General features: G+C 42.4%; 1 protein-coding gene across 3 annotated transcripts in view; it reads left to right on the forward strand.

Annotated features, from left to right (window-relative positions):
- The first annotated feature begins 10,264 nt into the window (after positions 1–10,264).
- The window catches only part of IBTK (inhibitor of Bruton tyrosine kinase), a 79,927-nt gene continuing 63,991 nt past the window's right edge, over positions 10,265–26,200 (forward strand). For 2 of the 3 annotated variants that reach the window (XR_012433650.1, XM_005552484.4), the window contains exons 1-3: positions 10,265–10,447; positions 18,003–18,682; positions 24,392–24,488. Coding sequence is in view for 1 of the 3 variants with exons in the window: in XM_005552484.4 (XP_005552541.2) it covers positions 18,362–18,682; positions 24,392–24,488 (418 nt within the window). In the remaining 2 variants the exon portion in view is untranslated. The remainder of the gene's footprint in view (positions 10,448–18,002; positions 18,683–24,391; positions 24,489–26,200) is intronic. The other variant, XM_074037594.1, reaches the window with a different exon arrangement.

Consider the following 26,200-nt stretch of genomic DNA (forward strand, 5'->3'; position numbering starts at 1 on the left):
TCAGGTGATCTGCCTGCCTTGGCCTCCCAAAATGTTAGGATTACAGGTGTGAGCCACCACGCCCAGCCTAAGTGTGTCTTTTCTATCAGTCCTAGGGATTTATGGCATGAAGAGAAGGCTCCAATCACTATGTATCAAACTCACTCTTTTTCTTTCTTCTCTCTCTCTCCGGGTCAGCGGGACTCCTTCAGGAGACCAGTCCCCTGTCCTCACTCTCACTCCATGAAGAGATTCACCTATGACCTCGGGTCCTCAGACCAACCAGCCCAAGGAACATCTCACCAATTTCAGATCGGATAAGCATTCTTTTCACTCTCTTCTCCAGCCTCTCTTGTTACCCTTCAATCTCCCTGCCCTTCCAATTTCAGTTCTTTTTGCTCTCTAGTAGAGACAAAGGAGACACATTTTACCTGTGGACCCAGAATTCCGGTGCCAGTCATGGCCTCGGGAAGACAGCCTTCCCTTGATGTTTAATTATTGCGGGGACACCTGCCTGATTATCCACCCACACTCCATTGGTTTCTGATCACCGCGGGGATGCCTGCCTTGGTCATTCACCCACATTCCCTTGGTGGCAAGTGAATCGCGGGGACACCTGCTTTGGCTGGTCACCCACATTGCAGCCCAGGGCTGCTCCCCACCCCACTTCTCTATGTCTCTACCCTTCTCTTTAAACTTGCCTCCTTCACTATGGGCAAACTCCTTCCACCCTCCATTCCTCCTTCTTCTCCTTTAGCCTGTGTTCTCAAGAACTTAAAACCTCTTCAACTCTCACCTGACCTAAAATCTAAGCGTCTTATTTTCTTCTGCAACACCGCTTGGCCCCAGTAGAAACTCAACAATGTTTCTAAATGGCCAGAAAATGGCACTTATGATTTCTCCATCCTATGAAACCTAGACAATTTTTGTCGAAAAAATGGGCAAATGGTTTGAGGTGACAGACGTCCTGGCATTCTTTTACACATTGGTCCCTCCCTAGTCTCTCTGCTCCCAATGCAACTCGTCCCACATCTTTCTTCTCTCCTGTCTGTTCCTTCAGTCTCCACCCCAAGCTCTGAGTCCTTTGGATCCTTCTTTTCTACAGACTCATCTGACTTCTCCACTTCTCCTCAGGCTACTCCTCGCCAGGCGGAGCCAGGTCTCAATTCTTCCTCAGCCTCTGCTCCCCCACCCTATAATCTTTCTATCACCTCCCCTCCTCACACCCGGTCTGGCTTACAGTTTCATTCCGCGACTAGCCCTCCCCCACCTTCCCAACAATTTCCTCTTAGAGAGGTGGCTGGAGCTGAAGGCATAGTCAGGGTACATGTGCCTTTTTCTCTATCAGACCTTTCCCATATCAGCCAGTGTTCAGGCTCTTTCTCATCAGACCCTACTAAATATATACAGGAATTCCGATATCTAACTTTGTCCTACAATTTAACCTGGAGTGACTTAAATGTCATCCTAACTTCTACCCTCTCCCCAGATGAATAGGAAAAGTTTTTCTCTAGCGCGGTCTCACGCTGATAACCACCAGCTTCATGAGCCAGACCTCCAGGAAGGCATTAGAGCAGTTCCCCGAGAGGATCCCCAATGGAACCATCAGGCAGATTCCCCAGGTATAGCTAGGCGAGATTACATGGCTTCCTGCCTAGTTGAAGGGCTTAAAAACGCAACTCACAAAGCTGTTAATTATGACAAACTTAAAGAAACTACCCAAGGTAAAGACGAAAACCCAGCCCAGTTCATGGCCCGCTTAGCAGCAACCTTTGGACACTTTACTGCCCTAGACCCAGAGGGGCCAGAAGGCCGCCTTATTCTTAATATGCATTTTATCACCCAGTCAGCTCCTGACATTAGAAAAAAGCTTCAAAAATTGGAATCCAGCCCTCAAACCCCACAACAGGACTTAACCAAGCTCATCTTCAAGGTGTACAATAATAGAGAGGAAGTAGCCAGACAGTAATGCATTTCTTAGTTATAGCTACTTGCCTCTACTGTAAGACAACCCACAACCATGTCTCCAGCATACAAAAACTTCAGAACACCCAAGCCACAGCTCCCAGGGGCTCCTTTAAAACATCCTCGTGGACCTTGCTTCAAATGCCAAAAGCCTTGCCACTGGGCCTCAGAATGCCTGCAGCCCGGCATTCCTCCTAAGCCGTGCAGGCCCCCACTGGAGGTCGGACTGTCCAACTCACATTGCTGCCGCTCCTAAAGTCCCTGGACCCCAAACCCAACGTTCCTCGGCTGACTTCTTCCCAGATCTCCTCGGCTTAGCAGCTGAAGACTGACGCTGCCCGATTGCCTTGGAGGCCCCCTGGACCATCACGGACACTGAGCTTCGGGTAACTCTTACAGTGGAGGGTAAGTCTGTCCCCTGTTTAATCAATATGGGGGCTACCCACTCCGCATTATCTTCTTTTCAAGGGCCTGTTTCCCTTGCCCCCATAACTTTTGTGGGTATTGACAGCCAAGCTTCAAAACCCCTTAAAACTCCCCAACTCTGGTGCCAATTTGGACAACATTCTTTTATGCACTCCTTTTTAGTTATCCCCACCTGCCCAGCTCCCTTATTAGGTCGAGACATTTTAACTAAATTATCTGCTTCCCTGACTATTCCTGGCCTACAGCCACACCTCACTGCCGCCCTTTCTGCCAGTTCAAAGCCTCCTTCGCATCTTCTGCTTGTATCCCCTCACCTTAATCCACAAGTATAGGGCACCTCTACTCCCTCCTTGGCGATGGATGATGTACCCCTTATCATCCCATTAAAACTTAATCACCCTTACTCCGCTCAATGCCAATATCCCAACCCACAGCAGACTTTAAAAGGATTAAAGCCTGTTATCACTCACCTGCTACAGCATGGGCTTCTAAAACCTATAAACTCTCATTACATTTCTCCCATTTTACCCGTTCAAAAACTAGACAAGTCTTACAGGTTAGTTCAGGATCTGCACCTTATCGACCAAATTGTTTTGCCTATCCACCCTGTGGTGCCCAACCTCTACACTCTTTTGTTCTCAATACCTTCCTCCACAACCCACTATTCCATTCTTGATCTTAAAGATGTTTTTTCACTATTCCCCTGCACCCCTCATCCCAGCCTCTCTTTGCTTTTACCTGAACTGACCCTGACACCCATCAGTCCCAGCAGCTTACCTGGGCTGTGCTGCTGCAAGGCTTCAGGGACAGCCCTTATTACTTCAGCCAAGCTCTTTCTCATGATTTACTTTCTTTCCATCCCTCCACTTCTCACCTTATTCAATATATTGATGACCTTCTACTTTGTAGCCCCTCCTTTGAATCTTCTCAACTAGACACCCTCCTGCTCCTTCAACATTTATTCTCCAAGGGATATTGGGTATCCCCCTCCAAAGCTCAAATTTCTTCTCCATCCGTTACCTACCTTGGCATAATTCTTTATAAAAACACACATGCTCTCCCTGCTGATTGTGTCTGACTGATCTCTAAAACCCCAACCCCTTCTACAAAACAACAACTCCTTTCCTTGCTTGGCATGGTTGGATACTTTTGCCTTTGGATACCTGGTTTTGCCATCCTAACAAAACCATTATATAAACTCACAAAAGGAAACCTAGCTGACCCCATAGATCCTAAATCCTTTCCCCACTCCTCTTTCCATTCCTTGAAGACAGCTTTAGAGACTACTCCCACACTAGCTCTCCCTGACTCATCCCAACCCTTGTCATTACACACAGCTGAAGTGCAGGACTATGTAGTCGGAATTCTTATACAAGGAACGGGACCACACCCTATAGCCTTTTTGTCCAAACAACTTGACCTTACTGTTTTAGGCTGGCCATCATGTCTGTGTGGCGGCAGCTGCCACCCTAATAATTTTAGAGACCCTCAAAATCACAAACTATGCTCAACTCACTCTCTACAGTTCTCATAACTTCCAAAATCTATTTTGTTCCTCACACTTGACACATTTACTTTCTGCTCCCAGGCTCCTTCAGCTGTACTCATTCTTTGTTGAGTCTCACAGTTATCATTGTTCTTGGCCCGGACTTCAATCCGGCCTCCGACATTATTCCTGATACCACACCTGACCCTCATGACTGTATCTCTCTGATACACCTGACATTCCCTCCATTTCACCATATTTCCTTCTTTCCTGTTCCTCACCCTGATCACACTTGGTTTATTGATGGCAGTTCCACCAGGCTTAATCGCCACACACCAGCAAAGGCAGGCTATGCTATAGTATCTTCCACATCTATCATTGAGGCTACCTCTCTGCCTTCCTCCACTACCTCTCAGCAAGCCAAACTCATTGCCTTAACTCGAGCCCTCACTCTTGCAAAGGAATTTTGTGTCAATATTTACACTGACTCTAAATATGCCTTCCATATCCTGTACCACCATGCTGTTATATGGGCTGAAGGAGGTTTCCTTACTATGCAAGGGTTCTCCATCATTAATGCCTCTTTAATAAAAGCTCTTCTCAAGGCTGCTTTACTTCCAAATGAAGCTGGACTCATATACTTCAAAGGCCACCAAAAGGCATCAGATTCCATCGTTCAGGGCAATGCTTATGCTTATAAGGTAGTTAAAGAAGCAGCTAGCATTTGTCCCTCACGGCCAGTTTTTCTCCTTCTCATTGGTCACTCCTGCCTACTCTTCCACTGAAACTTCCACCTATCAAGCTCTTCCCACACAAGGCAAATGGTTCTTAGACCAAGGAAAATATTTTCTTCCAGCCTCATAGGCCAATTCTATTCCATCGTAATTTCATAACTTCTTCTGTGTAGGTTACAAGCTGCCAGTCCGCCTCTTAGAACCTCTCATTTCCTTTCCATCATGGAAATCTATTCTTAAGGGAATCAGTTCTCAGTGTTCCATCTGCTATTCTACTACTCCTCAGGGCTTGTTCAGGCCCCCTCCCTTCCCTACACATCAAGCTGCAGGATTTGCCCCTTCCCAGGACTGACAAATTGACTTTACTCACATGCCCTGAGTCAGGAAACTAAAATACCTCTTGATCTGGGTAGACACTTTCACTGGGTGGGTAGAGGCCTTTCCCACAGGGTCTGAGAAGGCCACCTTTTGTCAGACATAATTCCTTGGTTTGGCCTTCCCACCTCTATACAGTCTGATAACGGACCGGCCTTTTTTAGTCAAATCATCCAAGCAGTTTCCCAGGCTCTTGGTATACAGTGGAACCTTCATACCTCTTACCGTCCTCAATCTTCAGGAAAGGTAGAATGGATTAATGGTCTTTTAAAGACACATCTCACTAAGCTCAGGCTCCAACTTAAAAAGGACTGGACAGTACTTTTACCTCTTGCCCTTCTCAGAATTAGAGCCTGCCCTCAAGATGCTACAGGGTACAGTCCATTTGAACTTTTATATGGATGCACTTTCTTACTCGGCAGCAACCTCATCCCAGACACCAGCCCTCTAGGCGACTATCTTCCAGTCCTCCAGCAGGCTAGACAGGAAGTTTGCCAGGCTGCTAATCTTCTCTTGCCTAGTCCAGATTCCCAGCCATATGAAGACACCCTAGCTGGACGATCAATTCTTGTTAAGAATCTGACAAATGCTCCTTCTAACAATCCCACAATATCACCCCTTACCCCAAAAATCTTTCTTCATTTGAAGCTCTCCCACTGTAGGTTCCCACGCTGCCCCTAATCCCGCTCGAAGCAGCCCTGAGAAACATTGCCCATTATCTCTCCATACCACCCCCAAAATTTTTCGACGCTCCAACACTTCACTATTTTGTTTTGCTTTTTTTATTAATATAAGAAGACAGGAATGTCAGGCCTCTGAGCCTATGCTAAGCCATCATATCCCCTGTGACCTGCACCTATACATCCAGACAGCCTGAAGCAAGTGAAGATCCACAAAAGAAGTGAAAATAGCCTTAACTGATGACATTCCACCATTGTGATTTGTTTCTTCCCTACCCTAACTGATCAAGGGTACTTTGTAATCTCCCCCACCCTTAAGAAGACTTTATAATCTCTCCCACCCTTAAGAAGGTTCTTTGTAATTCTCCCCACCCTCGAGAATGCACTTTGTGAGATCCACACCCTGCCCCAAAAACATTGCTACTAACTCCACCGCCTATCCCCAAACTTATGAGAACTAATGTTAATCCCACCACGCTTGCTGACTCTCTTTTCAGACTCAGCCTGCCTGCACCCAGGTGAAATAAACAGCCTTGTTGCTCACACAAAGCCTGTTTGGTTTTGTGTGACAACACAGATTTAATTATTATTTAGCTAAGTAGAGAAGGAATAGGAGCAATTCTCAGTAAGATAGGCTGAGAAAGGAAAATGATACATTTTTCAGTCATAGTAAAGGAAAGAGTTTTGGGAGTTCAGTGTTCTGATTATAACAGAATGCTAAACCTGCTAAGTTTATAAGTTTGATTTATCTCAAAGTTCTGCTTATTTCATTCAGGCTTTGAATTTGCCTTGAATTTCTCCAGTATTTGCCTTGAATTTCAGAGATTTTTTTGGTGGACTATGCTTTTAAACATAAGATTCTAAAGTTATATTCAAATACTGCCACCTTGTGGGTTATTCTGTTTCCCCATTCCACCCTTTAATTTGGTGGAAACAGATTCATCCAGAAGTTCATTTCAGGTTATGTCAATTAAGTTGCTAAGAGTTGTACTAAGAGCTTCATATCTATAATATATATATTGTATCTACATAATCTCATTTAAACTTCTTAGGAACTTTATGAAAGCAATACTATTAACCCTATTTCAGAGATGAGGAAACTAGGCTTAAAGGGTTTATGTAACTTGTCTGACATCTCACAGCTAGTAAGCATAGCAGTAAAATTTCATATCCGGGCAGCTTGCCTCTAGAACCCTTGTCTCCATTAGTAAAACTAACAAATCTAAAAATAAAACAGTATGATACATTATATGACTAAGTGATAGAAGCAGTATAAAGGGAATAATTGTTAGGAAAGGCCATCTGGAAAGGCTTCATAGATATGTGGGGAGGTGGCCCTCTGTAAGTAAGGATTGGAAAGATAATGATTCTATAGGAAGAATGCAGCTGGGATCATACACCTGAATCCAGAAGAACACAAACACCCTATGTGGCCTATTGTTTTGTCTGCCGCACCCTGCTTTCTTTTGGAGAATTATTCTTCACTCTGCTTTAACCGTGACTCTAATAGAGGCTGTCAATCATGGTATCCTTGATTCCTCACCTAATCCAAGCCGACATGGTGCCTAGAACTTTTGTGCTTGAGATAATAGGCTCAGTGCTATCTTCCCTAGTGGCAAACCTGAGGGGAGATATGTGATTTATGTAAGGTACTTAATTTATGTGCCAGAAAGTTGTAGTCAACCAGTGATGTCCTGTGGAAGATGGTGTGGAGTAGAAGAGAATGAGGCCAAACAATAAGGTTCCAGTCATCTCTAGGCCAGCTGCACTACTGATCATCCTCTAATAATCATTCTTGCAGACCGTAATCAGGTTTGAGTTTCTAATCAAATTCTAGTATTTTCTCTTCCGCCACCAGCACTGTCATTTCCCACTCCTATACAACTTGAAAGACAGCAAAATACACATAATGATGTTAGTACTTTTAATTATAAAGGATAGTACTACCAATTTATTTTGGAAAAATGGTATATGGGGAGTTTATTATAGATGCCATGTGGCTTAGAAACATTTCTGCAGTGCTCCACTCTTGAGGCCTGTGCTATTCTTTTTCTACTCCCTCCCCCCATCACTGCAATCTTTTAAAGCCATCTCTGGTTTTTTATTTTTTACTTTAAAAAATAAAACGACTTTAGAAACTCTAGTCAATTATTTTTCCAAACTTTGATTTTTTTAATCATTCAAGTAATATTTAAATTATTGCAATAAAAATTACAAAAGTCAAAATGATAGAAATTAAGAATCACCCATAATTCCACCACAGAAAAATCATTGTAGATATATTTTGACCTATTCTTTAATGTGTAAACACAAAATTTTTTAAAAAATCAAACAAAATAGCTCATTTTGATTTCTTCCTCCCTTAACCACATCTACAATATATTTTTCACTTAATTGTATTTCATTTTTAATATTTTCTACTTATTTTAATATTTTGTCTTGCAAATAACCAGTCAGTACTTTTGAAAGCATCTAACTTTCCTGGGAAAAGGGGAGCAATTCTATATCCCTTCGCTTGGAAGGTTATTTCTTTCCTGCTTCATCTACTTATCTCCTTGTTATCTAGTTATCTGAGTTATCTTCTACTCATTCTTTACTTCATGTGTCACATCTCTTGGAAGTCAGATTAAATCTATCACAGTATTCTTTGTAATACTTATAAATGTTGCAATTTATTATGCTTGGGAATATCTGGATATCTGGATCTACATGTATTTTTGTCCACTGTTGGATCCCAAATGCTTACCACAAATTGTCCGAGACCTGGTAAGTTTTACTTTTATTTATTATTATTTTTTGAGACAGGGTCTCACCCCAGTTGCCTAGGCTTATGCAGTGGCCTGATCTTGACTCACTGCAGCCTTGATCTCCCAGGGCTCAGGGTATTCTTCCACTTCAGCTTCCTGAGTAGCTGGGATCACAGGTGTGCACCACCATGCCTGGCTAATTTTTTTTTAATTTTAGTAAAGGCAGGGTTTCACCATGTTGTCCAGGCTGGTCTTGAACTCCTGGGCTCAAGTGATCCACCGGCCTCTGCCTCCCAAAGTGGTGGTATTACAGGTGTGACTCACTTTGCTTGGCTGTCATTTTTAAATTAATGAATGCCTGCTTGGAATAATTCAGCCACTAAGGTAATACTTCATTTATTAGCACTATTTATGAAGTATTATTGTGCGCTACTAAGGCCCTCTGCTAAGTGCTATATATTATCATTACATTTTCACAACCCCAAAATAGATTATTTCTCCCATTTTGCAAATGAGGAAACTGAGGCTTCAGAAAAGTGAATTAACTTGCCCAGATACAAGAAAGAGAGAGAAAAGTTATGAACCCAGGTCAATGCGTTTATTTACACTAGCAGCTTTATTTGCTTTTATTGGCTTCTTTGTTCATGAACATGAAAGTCATTATACGTAGCTTCTTTTTTAAAAAATATCTGGAGATACAACTTAAGCTTATTTTCAAAATCACTCAATTTTTACATTACTAACTGGTTTTTGTTTTGTAGGAAGTAGGGTATTCAGAATAAAGAGCAAAGAAACAATTATGTGCTGGGAAGGGCAGCAGGAGGGCTGGGTCCTAGTCTCCCTTTCTCTTTCGCTAAGCAGCTGTGTGGCTTTGGGCTAGTAATCTACTCTTCCACAAAAAAAGCTTCAAAACGGAGCAAGCAGAGCTCAGTGGGCATTAAGACGTGCACAACTCCTTTCTTTTAGAGATGAGATGAGGCCAACTCAATGGCTTGTAAAATTCACAACGTGGCAGAGCTGTACAGCCAACTTGTGATTCCTAGTGTCGTTTGTTCTGAGTCACACTACCCCTCCTTGAACAATCATTTACTGAGTGCTTACCATATTAGGCATTCAGCAGCAGTATGTTTCCCATTCAGTACCCTAGTATTGATTATTGGCTACTGTCCCTCCTAGTTTTTTCACTCGACCACTTTCTAAATGGCCTTTAGATTCAGAGTTCAAGTGGAAAAAGCCTAGTGTAAGCCTGGTGTCAGGCACTGAGTGGCGTGACCCGGGTCGGCAGCTAGTCCCACTGTGGTGATCTAAGAGGGCAGTGACGCCTTCTGACCAAAGGAGTGACTGCCAGATAATCCGGGTGTATAGCGATCCAGAGAGGGGTGAGGCTGGGTTTACGTAGACTACACCTTCGGCTTTGCAGTAACCCCACTGCTAAGGCCACGGGAGGAAACTCTTTTGTGCAAGACGCCTATGCACCTGGCTTCTGCTGCGTAGTGACCGGGTGTCCAAGGCATCCGGCCAGGTCTCCTTCTCCACTCGGGTTTAGCCTCCCCTCCGAGTCTCCAGCTGCCTGGAGAGACGTTTCTAACTAGGAGATGGCTGGCCTGGAAAGCGACACTCCCATCACCGCTATTGGCCTAGAGTCCCCGGCTGCGGCCTTTCTCCCTTCCCCGCCCCTGGCCTGAGTCAGCCGCCCCAAGGCCGGCGAGGTCAAGCTCCTTTGGGGCGTCAGGGAAAAAGACCATGGCAGAGGTGCTGCCACGCGAAACCTTCTGGGCAAGCACCAGCCAATCATCAAGAGACATACAGGAGCCCTAGCCAATCAGCGCCCGCCTTATTACTGAGTAACGCCCGCTCGGGCCCTTCCTCCACATCCCCCTTCCCGATTCTTGTAGTCGCGGCTGTGTTGCAGCCGCCTGCCGAACTGACCCGGCTCTGGGGACCGGCCCCTCTGGCGCCGTTCGGTTTCTCTTATTGCCTTCACTGAGGATGAGTCCCTGTGTGGCTCTGTGTGGACCCTGCGGAATCCACCGGCGCAGTTTCATCTAGCGACTGGTGAGGGAGGGCTTGGCGCTGCCCGACTGTGCGGAGCGGCTTCCCTTCAGTCCGGGGGCAGGGGGAGAGTATTCGCCTTCCGGAGGGTGCGGGTGGCTGCGGACGGCTGCGCGGGGGGACCGTAGGGAGGGGACTCTGCGGCCCTGAGGCTGCCGGGCTTCGCGCGAGGCCGCGCGGAGAGGGCCGAGTGGCCAGGGTCCCTACCGCCCCCCTTAGCTAATGAATGGCCTGTCCCGGCGATGCGCTAAGCTCCCGTCCTGCGGGACACGCCCTCCAGCGACATTGCCTTCCTAGTTGTGATAGTTGTGTAGTGTCACTTTCCTTCGAGTCTTGGATTTGAAGCCATTCCTAGGGGCGCTCATGTTCTTTATCCCCTTCCTGGAGTCACAAGTTTGAGTCCACTCCGCGGATACCGACTCTGTCGGGAAGCAGGTGGTGAACTCTGATATGTGGACATTCACTGTTATGTAAAAAGGAACTGATTCTTTTTGGAGGGTGGTGGGGGGTGGTGAGAGAGACAGAGAAGACATGCCTTTTGTTTTTGTAACAGGCAGAGCTGTCTGGCTCAAAGAGTTTTAGTTCAGCTGCGAATTAGGTAACACAGGCCGTCCTTGACTCCTATTTTCCAACGTGGTTCATAAAACTTGGCTGTGTTAGCCAGAGATTCATGTAGCACCTTTTAACTTATGCTCGAAGTAGGCCATTTGAAATTTATCAGAAATACTGAAAGGATGTGACTTTTATGAGTAGTAGTGTTTCAATGCCCATAAAGTGGTGTAAATTCACAGACTTGCCAGCCCCCTCTTGATCATTTCTCTTTTTGTATTTTGAATTCCTTAACTTTTATTTGTTTTGGAAATTGAAGGAAGGTAGATGAGGACAGAACTGATTTCTAAAAATAATTACATTTGCAAATATTTGCAGAAACTTTTAGTCAAACCGGAGTTTACTTCAAGAAATTTTTTAGGCCGGGTGCGGTGGCTCATGCCTGTAATCCCAGCTACTCGGGAGGCTGAAGCGAGAATTGCTTGAACCCGGGAGGTGGAGGTTGCAGTGAGTGGAGATCGTGCCACTGCACTCCATCCTGGGCGACAGAATGTGGCTCCGCCCCCCCTCCCCCCCAAAAAAGATACCTGTAATGCCAGCAGTCTGGGAGGCCAAGGCGGGCGGATCACTTGAGGTCAGGAGTTCGAGGCCAACATGGTGAAACCCCGTCTCCACCAAAAATACAAAAAAATTAGCCGGGCATGGTAGTGTGTACCTGTAATCCCAGCTACTTGCGAGGCTGAGGCAGAATCGCTTGAATCTTAAGCTTCGGAGTCTCCAGCTGCCCTACCAAACTGCTTTTGAATTCAATTATTTTGAATTGAATTCCATGGTACTTTTTTCTACTACATTATACTACTATCATTAAAAGTTTTCTAACTGCCTTTTGGGAGAGTAGTTTGGTAGCCTAGGATAGGTAGGATCAAGAGCACTTTTCTGTTGATATTATTTTAGGTAGGCTTTTAAAATTTTCAGGTGAATTTCCTCATCAGAAAATGAAAGTGATCACATTTACAGGGGCAATAATAAGGCTGAAATAAGGATTATATTTATGTAGAGCACTATCTATAATGTATAAAACAAAATTTCACCTATAATTTTTGTGTTTGTTCTGTTGTTTAGTTTTGTTTTGCTTTACTGACTTCCAAAGTATTGACCCCTTACTCTTCTTTCTAGTTTCTCTATCTGTTATCCAAGCAAGAAACCTGGGAATTACTACCACATCTTGTCTTTGGATTGCCTGCCTTTTTTTTTTTTTTTTTTTTTTTTTAATCTCTAAGGAAGGGCACATAAGGCTGTCCAAAATCTGGTCTATCCTTGTGTGTTGTTAGGCCTCACTTCTGTCTTCTGAATTATTTAGAAATTTTGGAATGGACCAAGGTGATTCTAGTTCTTTTATATTTACTATCCCTCTGCTTCAAATGTGCTCTCACCCAGAATTTATCAGGCCATCGCATATGGTACTCTTTTTTTTTTTTTTTTCCCAAAGAGAGTCTCGCTCAGTTGCTCAGGCTGGAGTGCAGTTGCATGATCTTGGTTCTCTGCAGGCTTGACTGACCAATTTTAAGTGATCCTCCCACCTCAGCCTCCAGAGTAGCAGGGACTACAGGGACGTGCCACCACGCCTAATTTTTGTATTTTTTTTGTAGAGACGGGTTTCACCATGTTGCCCAAGCTGATTTCAAAGTACTGGGCTCAAGTGATTTGCCTGCCTCAGCCTCCCAAAGTGTTGGGACTACAGGCATGAGCCACTGTGCCTGGCCGGTACTCATCTTTTAAGTCTTAGTTTATACATAGTTTATATATCTCCTGTAGAAAGTCTTCCCTGGACCCCTCTTCTGCACTCCTCATTCCTGTGTGTCACTTGTTTTATCTTGACCATAGGTTTATAATCATGATATGTTTTAGTTACTTGCCTAAATAAAATTACTCTCTTGAGAGCTTGTTTGGAGGTTCTAGCAGGGGAGTGCAGCTACTCGTATACCCTTGACTGAAGACTGGCCCTCCTGTAGCGGGGATGGTCGTCCTCTTCGACCGTATAAAATTGCTCTCTTATACCAAACTGTGAGCCTTTGATAATAGGAACTGTGTAATAGATCATAAGTTTTGTTCAGTTAGTACATATGTTTAACTAGCTATGCATCCACCTGAGTATTATCCATGAACCTGTATTTTATTTTATCTAAAATATTTAGGTCCTAATTATTTTCGTATTCCCAATGCCTTGTGACCTACTGTGGATGTGCTGAAGAAGACAGTGTAGCGTAGCAGAAATAACATGGACCTCATCATTAAACAGATCTGTATTTGAAGTCTGACTCCCTCTTTTCCTGGTGGTATGATTTGGGTGGTTTACTTGACTGGTCTGATGTAAAGCATTCTGTATGTATTAGGTGTTTAAATGCTTATTTCCTTTGCTTTCTTCCCCCTTCAATAAGCAGTTTTTGAATGCATAGATAAGAAGTACAATAGACATTGGAAATATGGGCCTGGAATTTAGGACAAATATGTGAGCAAGAGACAGATTTGGGGATTTATAATCATGTGTATGGTAGAGTTAAAAGCATGAAAAGGATTGAAACTATCAGGGAGCATATGAAGTAGAGGACTGAGGATCATTTGAGAGAAGCCAGTATTTGAAGGCCAGGGGAAGCGATAATGCCCTGGGAAGAAGTGGTTAAGAGAGAGAGAGAGACCATGCTTAAATGCTTCTGTGACTTCCTGCCCTTCCAGTATCTCTTTTAGACTCCTTAAGGGAAAGAGGTTTTAAAGACATAAAAGCAGGGAAAGCAAGTAAGATAAGAATTGAAAATATCCAAAAGTGTTTGGTAATTTGGAGGTCATTAGTAACTTTAGCAATAATGGTTTCTTTGGAGAAGCGTTAACAGTGATAATGAAGCTCAAACATGAATTTTGGAATTAAAATTTATTACCTTTTTGTGACTGAAGAAGCAATAGTAATGAAAACTCTCATTTGTTGAATGCATATTTAGTGCCAGGTACCATGTTAGGTAGTTTCATTTATCATTATAGTAACCCTGTGAAATGGGTGAATTGTCTCTATTTTCAGATGAAGGAACAACTTGGAGAGATTATGTAATTTTTTAGTTATATAACTGATAACAGCTGACATTGCTATATTTGAATCTATATATGTAAAACTCTAAGAAATCCTAGCTCTTAATCGTTTCCATGTTTATGTTCATAGTATTCTGTAGTTGCTGCTTTCTCTGTATGATAGTATGGAATAACTTTTTAACATTCTTGTTTTCCCTTTTAAATGTTTAAATTATATATACTAATGAATTAAGCAATTCTTTTCTGTTGCATCTTAATTCTTTAATGTAAGGTTTGAGGGATTCACCAATAAGTAGTTCCTTCCAGGTATTATGCATACACTGAAAATACAAAGATGGTGGGATTTTAGAGCTTTAAAAGAGTGAAGTTAACTGGATGAACTGTTTTGCCACATGCAATAAATAGTCACTACTTATTCAAGGACACATTCTAAAACCCCCAGTGGATGCCTGAAACTGCAGAGAGTACTGAATCCTCTATATGCTATGTTTTTACAATTTGATAACCAAGAGAGCTACTCAGTGACTATCGAGTTGGTAGCATGTACAGTATGGCAATGCTGGACAAATGGATGATTCATGTCTCAGGCGAGGTGGAGTGGTTTGGAGTGGGACACTATGAGACTTCATCATACTGCTCAGAATGTTATGCAATTTAAATCATAAATTATTTATTTCCAAAGTTTTCATTTAATATTTTTGGACTGTGGTTGATTGTGGGTAATAGAAATTGTAAAAAGCAAATAGATAATGGGAAACTACAGTATCATGCTTTCCATTTTTAACCTTTTAAACTACTTGAGAATTGGTACCTTTTTTTCCTCTTTGCTACCAAATACTTTTTTGTTTGTTTGTGTTTTTTTTTGAGATAGAAGTCTTGCTCTGTCACCCAGGCTGGAGTGCAGTGGTGTGATCTTGGCTAACTGCAAGCTCCGCCTCCTGAGTTCACATCATCCTCCTGCCTCAGCCTCCTGAGTAGCTGGGACTACAGGTGCCCGCCACCATGCCGGGCTAATTTTTTTTTTTTTTTTTTTTTTGTATTTTTAGTAGAGACGGGGTTTCACTGTGTCAGCCAGGATGGTCTCGATCTTCTGACCTCGTAATCCACCCGCCTCGGCCTCCCAAAGTGCTAGGATTACAGGCGTGAGCCACTGCGCCCGGCTCACTTTCTTTTTTTTTTTTTTTTTTTGAGACAGAGGCTTGCTTTGTCCCCCGGCTGGAGTGCAGTGGCGGGATCTCGGCTCACTGCAGTTTCCACCTCCTTGGTTCAAGCGTTTCTCCTGCCTCAGCCTCCTAAGTAGCTGGGATTAGAGGCGTGCGCCACCATGCCCAGATAATTTTTGTATTTTTAGTAGAGATGGGGTTTCACCATGTTGGCCAGGATTGTTTTGATCTCTTGCCCACCCCGGCCTCCCAAAGTGCTGGGATTACAGGCGTAAGCCACCGTGCCTGACCTCAAAACACATTTTTATTTGGTTCTGTTATTTTGTTGTTGTTCAAATCAACATTTTAAGGGGGGGATGATTTTTATGAGGACTATATCAAATTACACAATGTATAGATTAGTAGAAACAGATCTGGAGCTATTAAGTTGGTGCAAAAGTCATTGCAGGTTTTGCCATTAAAAATAATTGCCATTACTTTTAGAGGATTGGTTGTTGTGTTGGTGGTGGTGATATAGTTTTAGGGGGTATAGGTTTGGGATCGGACTCTTAAATGTAATTGCCATTAATTTTTTTTTTTTGATACAGAGTTTTGCTCTTGTTGCCCAGGTTGGAGTGCAATGGTGCGATCTTGGTTCACCACAAACTCTGCCTCCCGGGTTCAAGTGATTCTCCTGCCTCAGCCTCTTGAGTAGCTGGGATTACAGGCATGTGCCATCACGCCTGGCTAATTTTGTATTTTTAGTAGAGACAGGGTTTCTCCATGTTGGTCAGGCTGGTCTCAAACTCCCGACCTCAGGTGATCTGCCCGCCTCCGCCTCCCAAAGTTCTGGGATTACAAGCGTGAGCCACTGCGCCTGGCCATTGCCGTTATTTTTAATAGCAAAACCAGCACCTACTTTTCACCAACCTAATAGACAGGATTATAATCATCTAGTTCAATGTTTTCATTTCCAGGTGGCGAAATCAAAGTAGTTTAAGATCAGAAAACTAGTTAGATCTCAGATTTCTGACTCTTGGTGTGGTATGAAGTGGGAGTGGGAAAATACAGATTTAGAATATTTCGGGCCGGGCGCGGTGGCTCAAGCCTGTAATCCCAGCACTTTGGGAGGCCGAGACGGGCGGATCATGAGGTCAGGAGATCGAGACCATCCTGGCTAACCCGGTGAAACTCCGTCTCTACTAAAAAATACAAAAAAAAAAAAACTAGCCGGGCGAGGTGGCGGGCGCCTGTAGTCCCAGCTACTCGGGAGGCTGAGGCAGGAGAATGGCGTGAACCCGGGAGGCGGAGCTTGCAGTGAGCTGAGATCCGGCCACTGCACTCCAGCCTGGGCGACAGAGCGAGACTCCATCTCAAAAAAAAAAAAAAAAAAAAAAAAAAAAAAAAGTATTTCGTACTTCTCTCTAATACATAGAAGCTTTCCCTGTACATATAGTAAACTCATGTATGTCCTTCTGAATAGTCTTCTTATAGCTGATTTTCTCTGCTCCCAAAGACTATACATTAAGGAAGAACTAAAAAGACCATATATATTGAGGGAAAATTTTCTCCTTTTGTCTTTAAAAATTTTTATGTAATTTTTAAACTATTGAATTAATCTTTTATGACTTTTGGATTTCAGATCCTACTTAAAAAGGTGTTTTGTACTCTGTGATTATAAAAAAAGAACCTTCTGTGTTTTCATCCAGTGCTTTCGTAGTTTCGTTTTTTTGTTTGCCTTTGAACCATCTAAAATTTATATTGGTATAAGATATAAAGTAAGTACAGTATCTAAAGTTGTTTTTTTAAAGATAGCTATCCAGTTGTTTGAATACCTTTAATTATCATCTGTTCTTATGATGAAGGATCTTTCAGGCAGAAGTAACAATGTTAACACTGTGCCTGGGTACTTAGTAAAAACGGAATAACTGATGAGAGTGTTGGTTATTGTTGTGTTGGTGGTGGTGATATAGTTTTAGGGGGTATAGGTTTGGGATGGGATTCTTAGAAAGATGGTAGATTTAAGCGTATTCAAAGCTTGTGGGGACATAACTAGTAGAGTGTAAAAATACAGCGTAGAAGGAATGAAGGACTGGAAGGAAAAGATAAACTCTAGAGTACAACCAATATAGGTTAACTTTATTTTTTATTTATTTATTTATTTATTTATTTTGAGACGGAGTCTCGCTCTGTCACCCAGGCTGGAGTGCAGTGGCCAGATCTCAGCTCACTGCAAGCTCCGCCTCCCGGGTTTACGCCATTCTCCTGCCTCAGCCTCCCGAGTAGCTGGGACTACAGGCGCCTGCCACCTCGCCCGGCTAAGTTTTTTGTATTTTTAGTAGAGACGGGGTTTCACCGTGTTAGCCAGGATGGTCTCGATCTCCTGACCTCGTGATCCGCCCGTCTCGGCCTCCCAAAGTGCTGGGATTACAGGCTTGAGCCACCGCGCCCGGCCCAAGGTTAACTTTAAACATGAGAGTGGAAAAATGGAGTAAGGATGATTGATATAAATATAGGTACCATAAATATGAAAGGTCGATAGATTTAAGAAAAAAATGAATTAACCCGTTTATGCCAGAGGTTGCAGATTTTTTTGTGAAAAATGAGACCTTGGCGATGACCTTGAGCATTAGGATATAAATAACTCCCGCAACCTTAGTGTTCCAGTAATGGAACACTAAGCATAAATGGGTTAAGGGTATCTAAATATGGAGGTAGTTGTGTTCTAAAGTACTCAAGGAGAGCGAGAGACAGATTTTGAATTTTTATTTTCTCTTCTTCTCTCATAGGTCACCCTTGCAATTATGGATATTTAAAAGGATCAGATAGTGTGGAGGGGGAGTTCCCCTCCTCACTCCCCCTTGGTGCTTGACTCCAGGAATAATTTATAAACTGTGGAATTTTTTTAAATGAAGAACTTGTATTTGATATGAACTTTATAGAGCTATTTATAATTTTTTTGATTTAAGTGCCAAAAAGTTGTATAAAGATATATAGTTTTATACTATTGTCGTGAGGATTTAAATTATCCTAAAAAGGTCATTTATTCTTGGTAACTCTTCCTCAGTAGCACCTTTGTGTCCTGGCTTTTTCATTTTTTAAAATTAGTTTTCATGATTCTGAAGTAAGCGGTATAAAAACAATTAGGATGAATTCACCCATGCCTGACTGCACATCAAAGTGTCGATCCCTGAAGCATGCTTTGGATGTCCTTTCTGTGGTAACAAAGGGGAGCGAAAACCAGATTAAGGCCTTTCTCTCCAGTCATTGTTACAATGCTGCAACTATCAAGGATGTTTTTGGCCGGAATGCTCTCCACCTTGTTTCCTCCTGTGGAAAGAAAGGAGTGTTAGATTGGCTTATTCAGAAAGGAGTGGATCTGTTGGTGAAAGACAAAGAGTCTGGATGGACAGCATTGCACAGAAGCATTTTTTATGGACATATTGATTGTGTTTGGTCTCTCTTGAAGGTAAGTGTCATTTGTTTATTTTAAACATATTTAGTCTGGAATATGTTTTTCTTAATCATTTTCATACCTCCTACATGCTTTTTGGAAAAGATTTGCCTTTTTTTTTTTTTTTTTGAGACGGAGTCTCGCTCTGTCGCCCAGGCTGGAGTGCAGTGGCGCGATCTCGGCTCACTGCAAGCTCCACCTCCCGGGTTCACGCCATTCTCCCGCCTCAGCCTCCGAGTAGCTGGGACTACAGGCGCCCGCCACCACGCCCGGCTAGTTTTTTGTATTTTTAGTAGAGACGGGGTTTCACCATGTTAGCCAGGATGGTCTCGATTTCCTGACCTCGTGATCCACCCGCCTCGGCCTCCCAAAGTGCTGGGATTACAGGCTTGAGCCACCGCGCCCGGCCGATTTGCCTTTTTTCTTACTTGTTTGCTATCGCTTACTACTGTAACTGATCTTTGGAATTAAAACTCCATATATCCTTTTACTTAACTTTTTTATGATGTAAAATTTTAAACATTTATCAAAGCTTACTATATATAATGAACTGTTGGCCAATTTTATGTTATTTGTACATCTCATATCATTTTGAACTAAATTCTATACATCATTTGATGAGTATTATACATTATTAAAGGAAATGCTTTACATTAAATAAGCAAAATTTATTTGAGCAAAGAATGATTTATGAATCAGGCAGCGTTCAGAACGAGAAGAGGCTCAGAGAGCTGTGCTGCAGCCTGAGCAGTGAGCTTTCATAGGCCGATGAAGAAGAAAGACAAAGAAAATATATTTAATTGGTTAGATTGGAAAGACCTTAGTTAGAGGTTAGTTGGTAGTTTCTGATTAGTAAAGACTCTAGTTTCATTTTACTGTTTACTGGTTTTCTGTTTACTTACAGATGAACTTAAAGTGCTAGAGCTGCCCCAGTCTGATGGCATCCCATTTTATATTTTCGTAACAATATCTTTTAGTATTTTAAAATGGTTTATTCTTAAATAACTATATTATTAACTTTAAAAGGGCACTAGTTGTTGAACATTATTTAGGAATTGTATTTTTGAGTAGTATGTTTCATTTCTTGTTTAGTTAGCATATGGTGTTTGTAAGTTCTAAAGAAACTGATGAGGCCAGGTGTGGTGGCTCATGCTGTAATCCTAGCACTTTGGGAGGCTGAGGTGGGTCGATCACTTGAGGTTATGAGTTCGAGACAAGCCTGGCCAACGTAATAAAACCCTATCTCTACTAAAAATACAAAAATTAGCCAGGTGTAGTGGCGTGTGCTTGTAGTCTTAGCTACTTGGGAGGCTGAGGCATGAGAATCGGTTGAGCCCAGGAGGCAGAGGTTACCGTTTGCCAAGATTGTGTCACTGCACTCCAGCCTAGGCGACAGAGTGAGACTGTCTCAAAAAGAGAAATTGATAGCCAGGCAAGGTGACTCACACCTGTAATCCCAGCACTCTGGGAGGCCAAGGTGGGTGGATCACCTGAGGTCAAAAGTTCAAGACCATCCTGGCCAACATGGTGAAGCCCTGTCTCTTCTAAAAATACAAACATTATTAGCTGGGTGTGGTGGCACACGCCTGTAATCCTAGCTACTTGGGAGGCTGAGGCAGGAGAATCACTTGAGCCTGGGAGGTGGCGGTTGTTTTGAGCTGAGATCGCACCACTGCACTTCAGCTTGGGCATCTGAGCAAGGCTCCGTCTCAAAACAAAAAAAAAGAAAAAACACTAGTCTTTAAAATTGCTTAATTTATTTAAAATTTTCTTTATAGTAGATTAGGTGTGTTGTACTGACTAGGCAAATAATAAAGTATTTTGAGATGCACTCCAATGTCATTTCACTAATGAATGCAAATTAGAAACTCACTGTAAGAAGTCATAAGTTTTAAATTTAACAATTTTTTTTTTTTTTTTTTTTTTTGAGACGGAATCCCGCTTTGTCACCCAGGCTGGAGTGCAGTGGTGTGAGTGATCTCAGCTCACTGCAACCTCCACCTCCCAGGTTCAAGTGATTCTCTTGCCCGAGCCTTCCCAGTACCTGGGATTACAGGCACGTGCCACTATGTCCACCTTATTTTTGTATTTTTAGTAGAGACGGGGTTTCCCCATGTTGGCCAGGCTGGTCTTGAACTCCTGATCTCAAGTGATTCACCTGCCTCGGCCTCCCAAAGTGCAGGGGCGTGAGCTACCGCGTCCGGCCTTAAATTTAACAATTTTTTTGTCATGTTTGCGGAGGACCTGGAAAAGAAAAAAACATTTCTGGGCCTTAAGGAACTTCTGGTCAAATTCAGAAGCTTATCTTCAGTGTCTTCATTTAATTTTGACTTAAAAAATATTTCTATAGTGGCTTTTATGTAGTAACATTTACTGATCAGAATAATTTTTAATTATATACTAATAGTAAAATATTCTTTTTTGGAGTTAAACTCCCTACTGATCTACTACTAATACTGCTACTACTACTTCTTACTGAATCATCGTGGACGCGTTATTAAATCTTGAACTTCAGTTTTGTCTATAAAAAGAGAATAATAATAGCCCTTTCCTTATTTTTTTTTTCCCCAGGGACTCTCCATGAAGAAAAGCGTTTTTAAGTTTGTTAATGGTAGAACTGATTCCTCTTATATCTGAAACCTTGGGGTATCTGTTTAATTTCCGTATTGTCATTATAGGGAAACCTAGGTTAGTAAGAGTTAAAGCATCTGTCAGCTCCATTCTTACCCTTTTCCAACTGTAAAACCTTGGGTTTTTTTTTCAGTTTCTACTGGAAAGTTGGATGACTGCCAACCCTGTTGAGCTTGAGAAGGTCCCTGGGTTTGGTTTCGTGCCATCCTAGGGGTTGCCATTTAGGTGTTAGCATTTAGGGCTACAGTTTGAAGTAGTTATGGTATGTACTGAATTTTGGTCCTTTCCTTCCTGTGGGATTTTATTGCCCCATTGAAATCCTCAATCACGCTAACCACCTTGGCTAATAGAAGCCTGGAAATTGTGCCTTTGCCACCTTGCCCTTAGCTTGACTGTCTTGTTGGCGTCAGAGCCCTGCTGATCAGTGATAGATATGTAACAGTGGATGTATTCCACTGATGGTTTTCCCCTAAATCCTGTATTGACCCTTCAGCATTCTCATGTTGGTAGGCTGTCTGCTTTTTTGTTCAGCATATTTTTTTCCTTTGACCTTCCAACACTTCTTTAATTGGAAGGGGTGCAGTGATAGGTGTCTTCATGTCAGTTCCATCTCTGATGCCAGCTGTAGCACTTCAGGTATTATGGATTATCAGGAAGAAACCACACACATTTTAAGTGAATTTGCATTTGATAAAACTTCACAGCTATAACATTTCTAAATTGCACAGTAAATTGTCAGTTTCTTATTGCCAAAGATGTAAAACCTTAGCAGAAACTTGTTGCCTACAAAAAGCTGGAATGGAGACAGATTATCTCATGCAGGTTTTTTGGGGCTTCTTGATTCCATGACAGGATGCATGGCTGGTAAAGACTGTTTATGCTTGTGAAGTTCTGCTGTATCTGTTGTTGCTAAACCATTGCTCTTTTATACTGGTGCTTTACTTACTATGCTGAAAGAACTTGCTTTAATGTTTCCCATTGGTAAATAGAAGACTTAACAGAATCATAGGTTATATGTATTAAATAATATACCATCGGTGAGGTATTTGCAAGAAATATTTTTTGAGTGCCTGATATGTGACAGGCAGTAATCCAGGTGCTAGGGATATTGCAGTGAACAAGACAGAATCCCTTCTTTAAGTTTTTATTCTACCAGGGGGAGATAAACCAAAACCAAGCAATTAAATTAATGAACAATGGCCGGGCACAGTGGCTCACATCCGTAATTCCAGCACTTTTAGAGGCCGAGGCGGGCAGATCACCTGAGGTCAGGAGTTTGAGACCAGCCTGGGCAACATGGCAAAACCTCATCTCTACTAAAAATAATAAAAGTAGCTGGGCGTGGTGGCACATGCCTGTAATCCCAGCTACTGGGAAGGCTGAGGCAGGAGAATTGCTTGAACCCAGGAGATGGAGGTTGCAGTGAGCCGAGATCACACCACTGCACTTCAGCTTGGGCAACAGAACTAGACTCCGTCTCAAAAACAAAAAGCAAAAAAAATTAATGAACAAATAGGAAAATGCTTGATAAATATTGGTATATTCGAATTATTTTTGCATGCAGTTGGAACCAACTATGGTAACATAAACAAAAGATATTGAAGGGATATCAGATACCTCACAGAATAAACAGGTCATAAAGAATTAACTGTCAAATAATAAATAACAAAAAATTCCTCAAACTAAAATAGAGTAAGTATAAGCTAAATATAATAAACTGATTTGAAATTTTATGTCTCTCCTTCCCCAGATAGTTTTTTTTTTTTTTTTTTTTTTGAGATGAAGTTTTGCTCTTGTTGCCCACGCTGGAGTGCAATGGTGCGATCTTGGCTCACTGCAACCTCTGTGTCCTGGGTTCAAGTGATTCTCATGCCTCAGTCTCCCAAGTAGCTGGGATTATAGGCATGCACCACCACACTTGGCTAATTTTTGTATTTTTACTAGAGATGGGGTTTCACCATGTTGGCCAGGCTGATGTTGAACTCCTGATCTCAGACAATCTGCCCACCTCCCAAAGTGCTGGGGTTATAGTCATGAGCTACCGTGCCCGGGAGAGTATGGCTCCTCAAACACAAAAAGAGTTAAATGTTTATGTTCACATGTAGTCCCACACAGACACAAACCCAGAGCTAGGGACTTGTAGGGACAATGCATTTATGGGGTGTTAAAGTGGTATCAGACCTGCTTTACCATCAAAAATGTTCACATGGCCGGGAGCGGTGGCTCACACCTGTAATCCCAGCACTTTAGGAGGCTGAGGCGGGCTGATCACGAGGTCAGGAGTTTGAGGCCAGCCTGGCCAACATGGTAAAACCCCATCTCTACTAAAAATACAAAATTTAGCTGGGCGTGGTGGCGGGCACCTGTAATCCCAGCTACTTGGGAGGCTGAGTCAGAAGAATCGTTTGAACCCGGGAGGCGGAGGTTGCAGTGAGCTGAGATCGTGCCATTGCAATCCAGCCTGGGTGACAAGGCGGGACTCCGTCGCAAAAAAAAAAAAGTTCACTTGTAGTTAATTTTTATTTAAAGTGTTAATTTTGTATTTCTTCACATGTTCTGGTCCTTCCTTATTCCAGCAAGAGTTGCATATGTGATTTTTCTTAATTATTCTCTGCAGTATGTGAGAGAAAAATGTGTGTGAATATGAGAGATAAGTGATTAAATTTTTTTTTCAGTGTATTTATGGGATTGATTATCTGACTTTTTGGTATATAAGAATAGGAAGATGGCCAGGCGTGGTGGCTCACACCTGTAATCCCAGCACTCTGGGAGGCCAAGGCGGGTGGATCACCTGAGGTCAGAAGGTTGAGACCATCCTGACCAACATGGAGAAACCCCGTCTCTACTAAAAATACAAAATTAGACGGGCATGGTGGCGGATGCCTGTAATCCCAGCTACTTAGGAGGCTGAGGCAGGAGAATCGCTTGAACCTGGGAGGTGGAGGTTGCAGTGAGCCAAGATCGTGCCATTGCACCACTCCAGCCGGGGCAACAAGAGCGAAACTCTTTCTCAAAAAAAAAAGAAAGTTACTGATTATAGGTAATTGATTTTATATATATATATTTATGTATTTTTTTGTTTGTTTGTTTTAGCATGGTGTTAGTCTGTATATTCAAGATAAAGAAGGCTTGTCAGCTTTGGATCTTGTAATGAAGGATAGACCAAGTCATGTAGTATTCAAGAATACTGGTAAGAAAATTTCACAAATGGGTTGGGCGCTGTGGCTCACACCTGTAATCCTGGCAATTTGGTAGGCTGAGGTAGGCGGATCACTTGAGGTCAGGAGTTCGAGAATACTGATAAGAAAATTTCACAAATGGGCTGGGCGCTGTGGCTGACACCTGTAATCCCAGTAATTTGGTAGGCTGAGGCAGGCGAATCACTTGAGGTCAGGAGTTCGAGCCTGACCAACATGGTACAACCCCGTCTTTACTAAAAATACAAAAATTAGCCGGGCGCGGTGGCAGGTAATCCAAGCTACTTGAGAGGCTGAGAAGCAGGAAGAATCGCTTGAACCGGTGAGTTGAGATCTCACCACTGCACTCCAGCCTGGGTGATAGAGCTAGATTTCGTCTCAAAAAAAAAAAAAAAAATTCACAAATGTATTCCATTAAGGTGCAGCTTAGCTTAGAAAATTTTAATGAAATTTTATTCTTCTTAAAGTAGTTGGGAAATTTATTTGTGTGTGGTTATCTGCAAAGAAATTTTACTTTGATATATGTTGGATGTTTTTTGTTTGATATTCAGAACACATTTTGCATTTTAAAATTTGAATCCATATTTATGTCTATAAAAGTACAATCTAAAATGGGAGGACTGTTACAATCATAACTACTGTAAAGTAATTGATATATATTCAGAAAGTAACATCAGCATTGAGGTAGAAGGAAAAAGGAATGGAAATTGTTCTTCCTTTTGTTGTTGTTAAGATAGGGTCTCTGGAAATTATCATTATTTTTGTGGTTGTTGTTGAGATAGGGTCTCGCTTTGTCAGTCAGGCTGGAGTGCAGTGGCATGAACACGGCTTATTGCAGCTTCAGCCTTCTGAGCTTAAGCGATCCTCTCACTTCAGCCCTCCAAGTAGCTAGGAATACAGACCCATGCCGTCATGTTCAGTTAATTTTTTTTTTTTTTTGAGATAGAGTTTCGCTCTTGTTGCATAGGCTGGAGTGCAATGGTGCGATCTTGGCTCGCTGCAACTTCTGCCTCCCAGGTTCAAGCTGAGAGATTCTCCTCTCTCAGCCTCCCGAGTAGCTGGGATTACAGGCATGTACCACCACACCCGGCTAATTTTGTATTTTTAGTAGAGATGCAGTTTCTTCATGTTGGTCAGGTTGGTCTCGAACTCCTGACCTCAGATGATCCGCCTGCCTTGGCCTCCCAAAGTGCTGGGATTACAGGCATGAGCCACTGCATGCGGCCAATTTTTATATTTTTTTTTTATAGAGATGAGGTTTTGCCATGTTGACTGGGGTGACCTGGAACTCCTGGACTCAAGTGATCCTCCTGCCTTGGCCTCTCAAAGTGCTGGGATTACAGGCGTATGCCACCGTGCCCAGCCCCAATTATTCTTTTATTCGCACATTCTCAGATTCACTTATCCCTCCAGTTTGTTTGCACTTTTAGATTTGGAAGTGGGAATTGGCAGAAAAGAAAAGATTTAACTGGGGCAGTGTATAGTTTGCATTTAACTAGTGAGCAAGCTGAGTAAGGACACATTCTGTATTTTCATTTCTACCCTGGATGCTGTGTTGCAGGTAACAGTGATAATTCCATTCTAGGACTTTATTCATCTTCTAAAATAAAAATGAAGATTTATATCATGAACTTAGCTGTGATTTCTATTCCAGTTTAATGGGCTTTACCCTAATCACTATTTTGATTTTGTGTCTATGAAAAAC

This window comes from Macaca fascicularis, chromosome 4 (genome assembly GCF_037993035.2).
Source record: "Macaca fascicularis isolate 582-1 chromosome 4, T2T-MFA8v1.1".
Classification (NCBI taxonomy): Eukaryota; Metazoa; Chordata; class Mammalia; order Primates; family Cercopithecidae; genus Macaca; species Macaca fascicularis.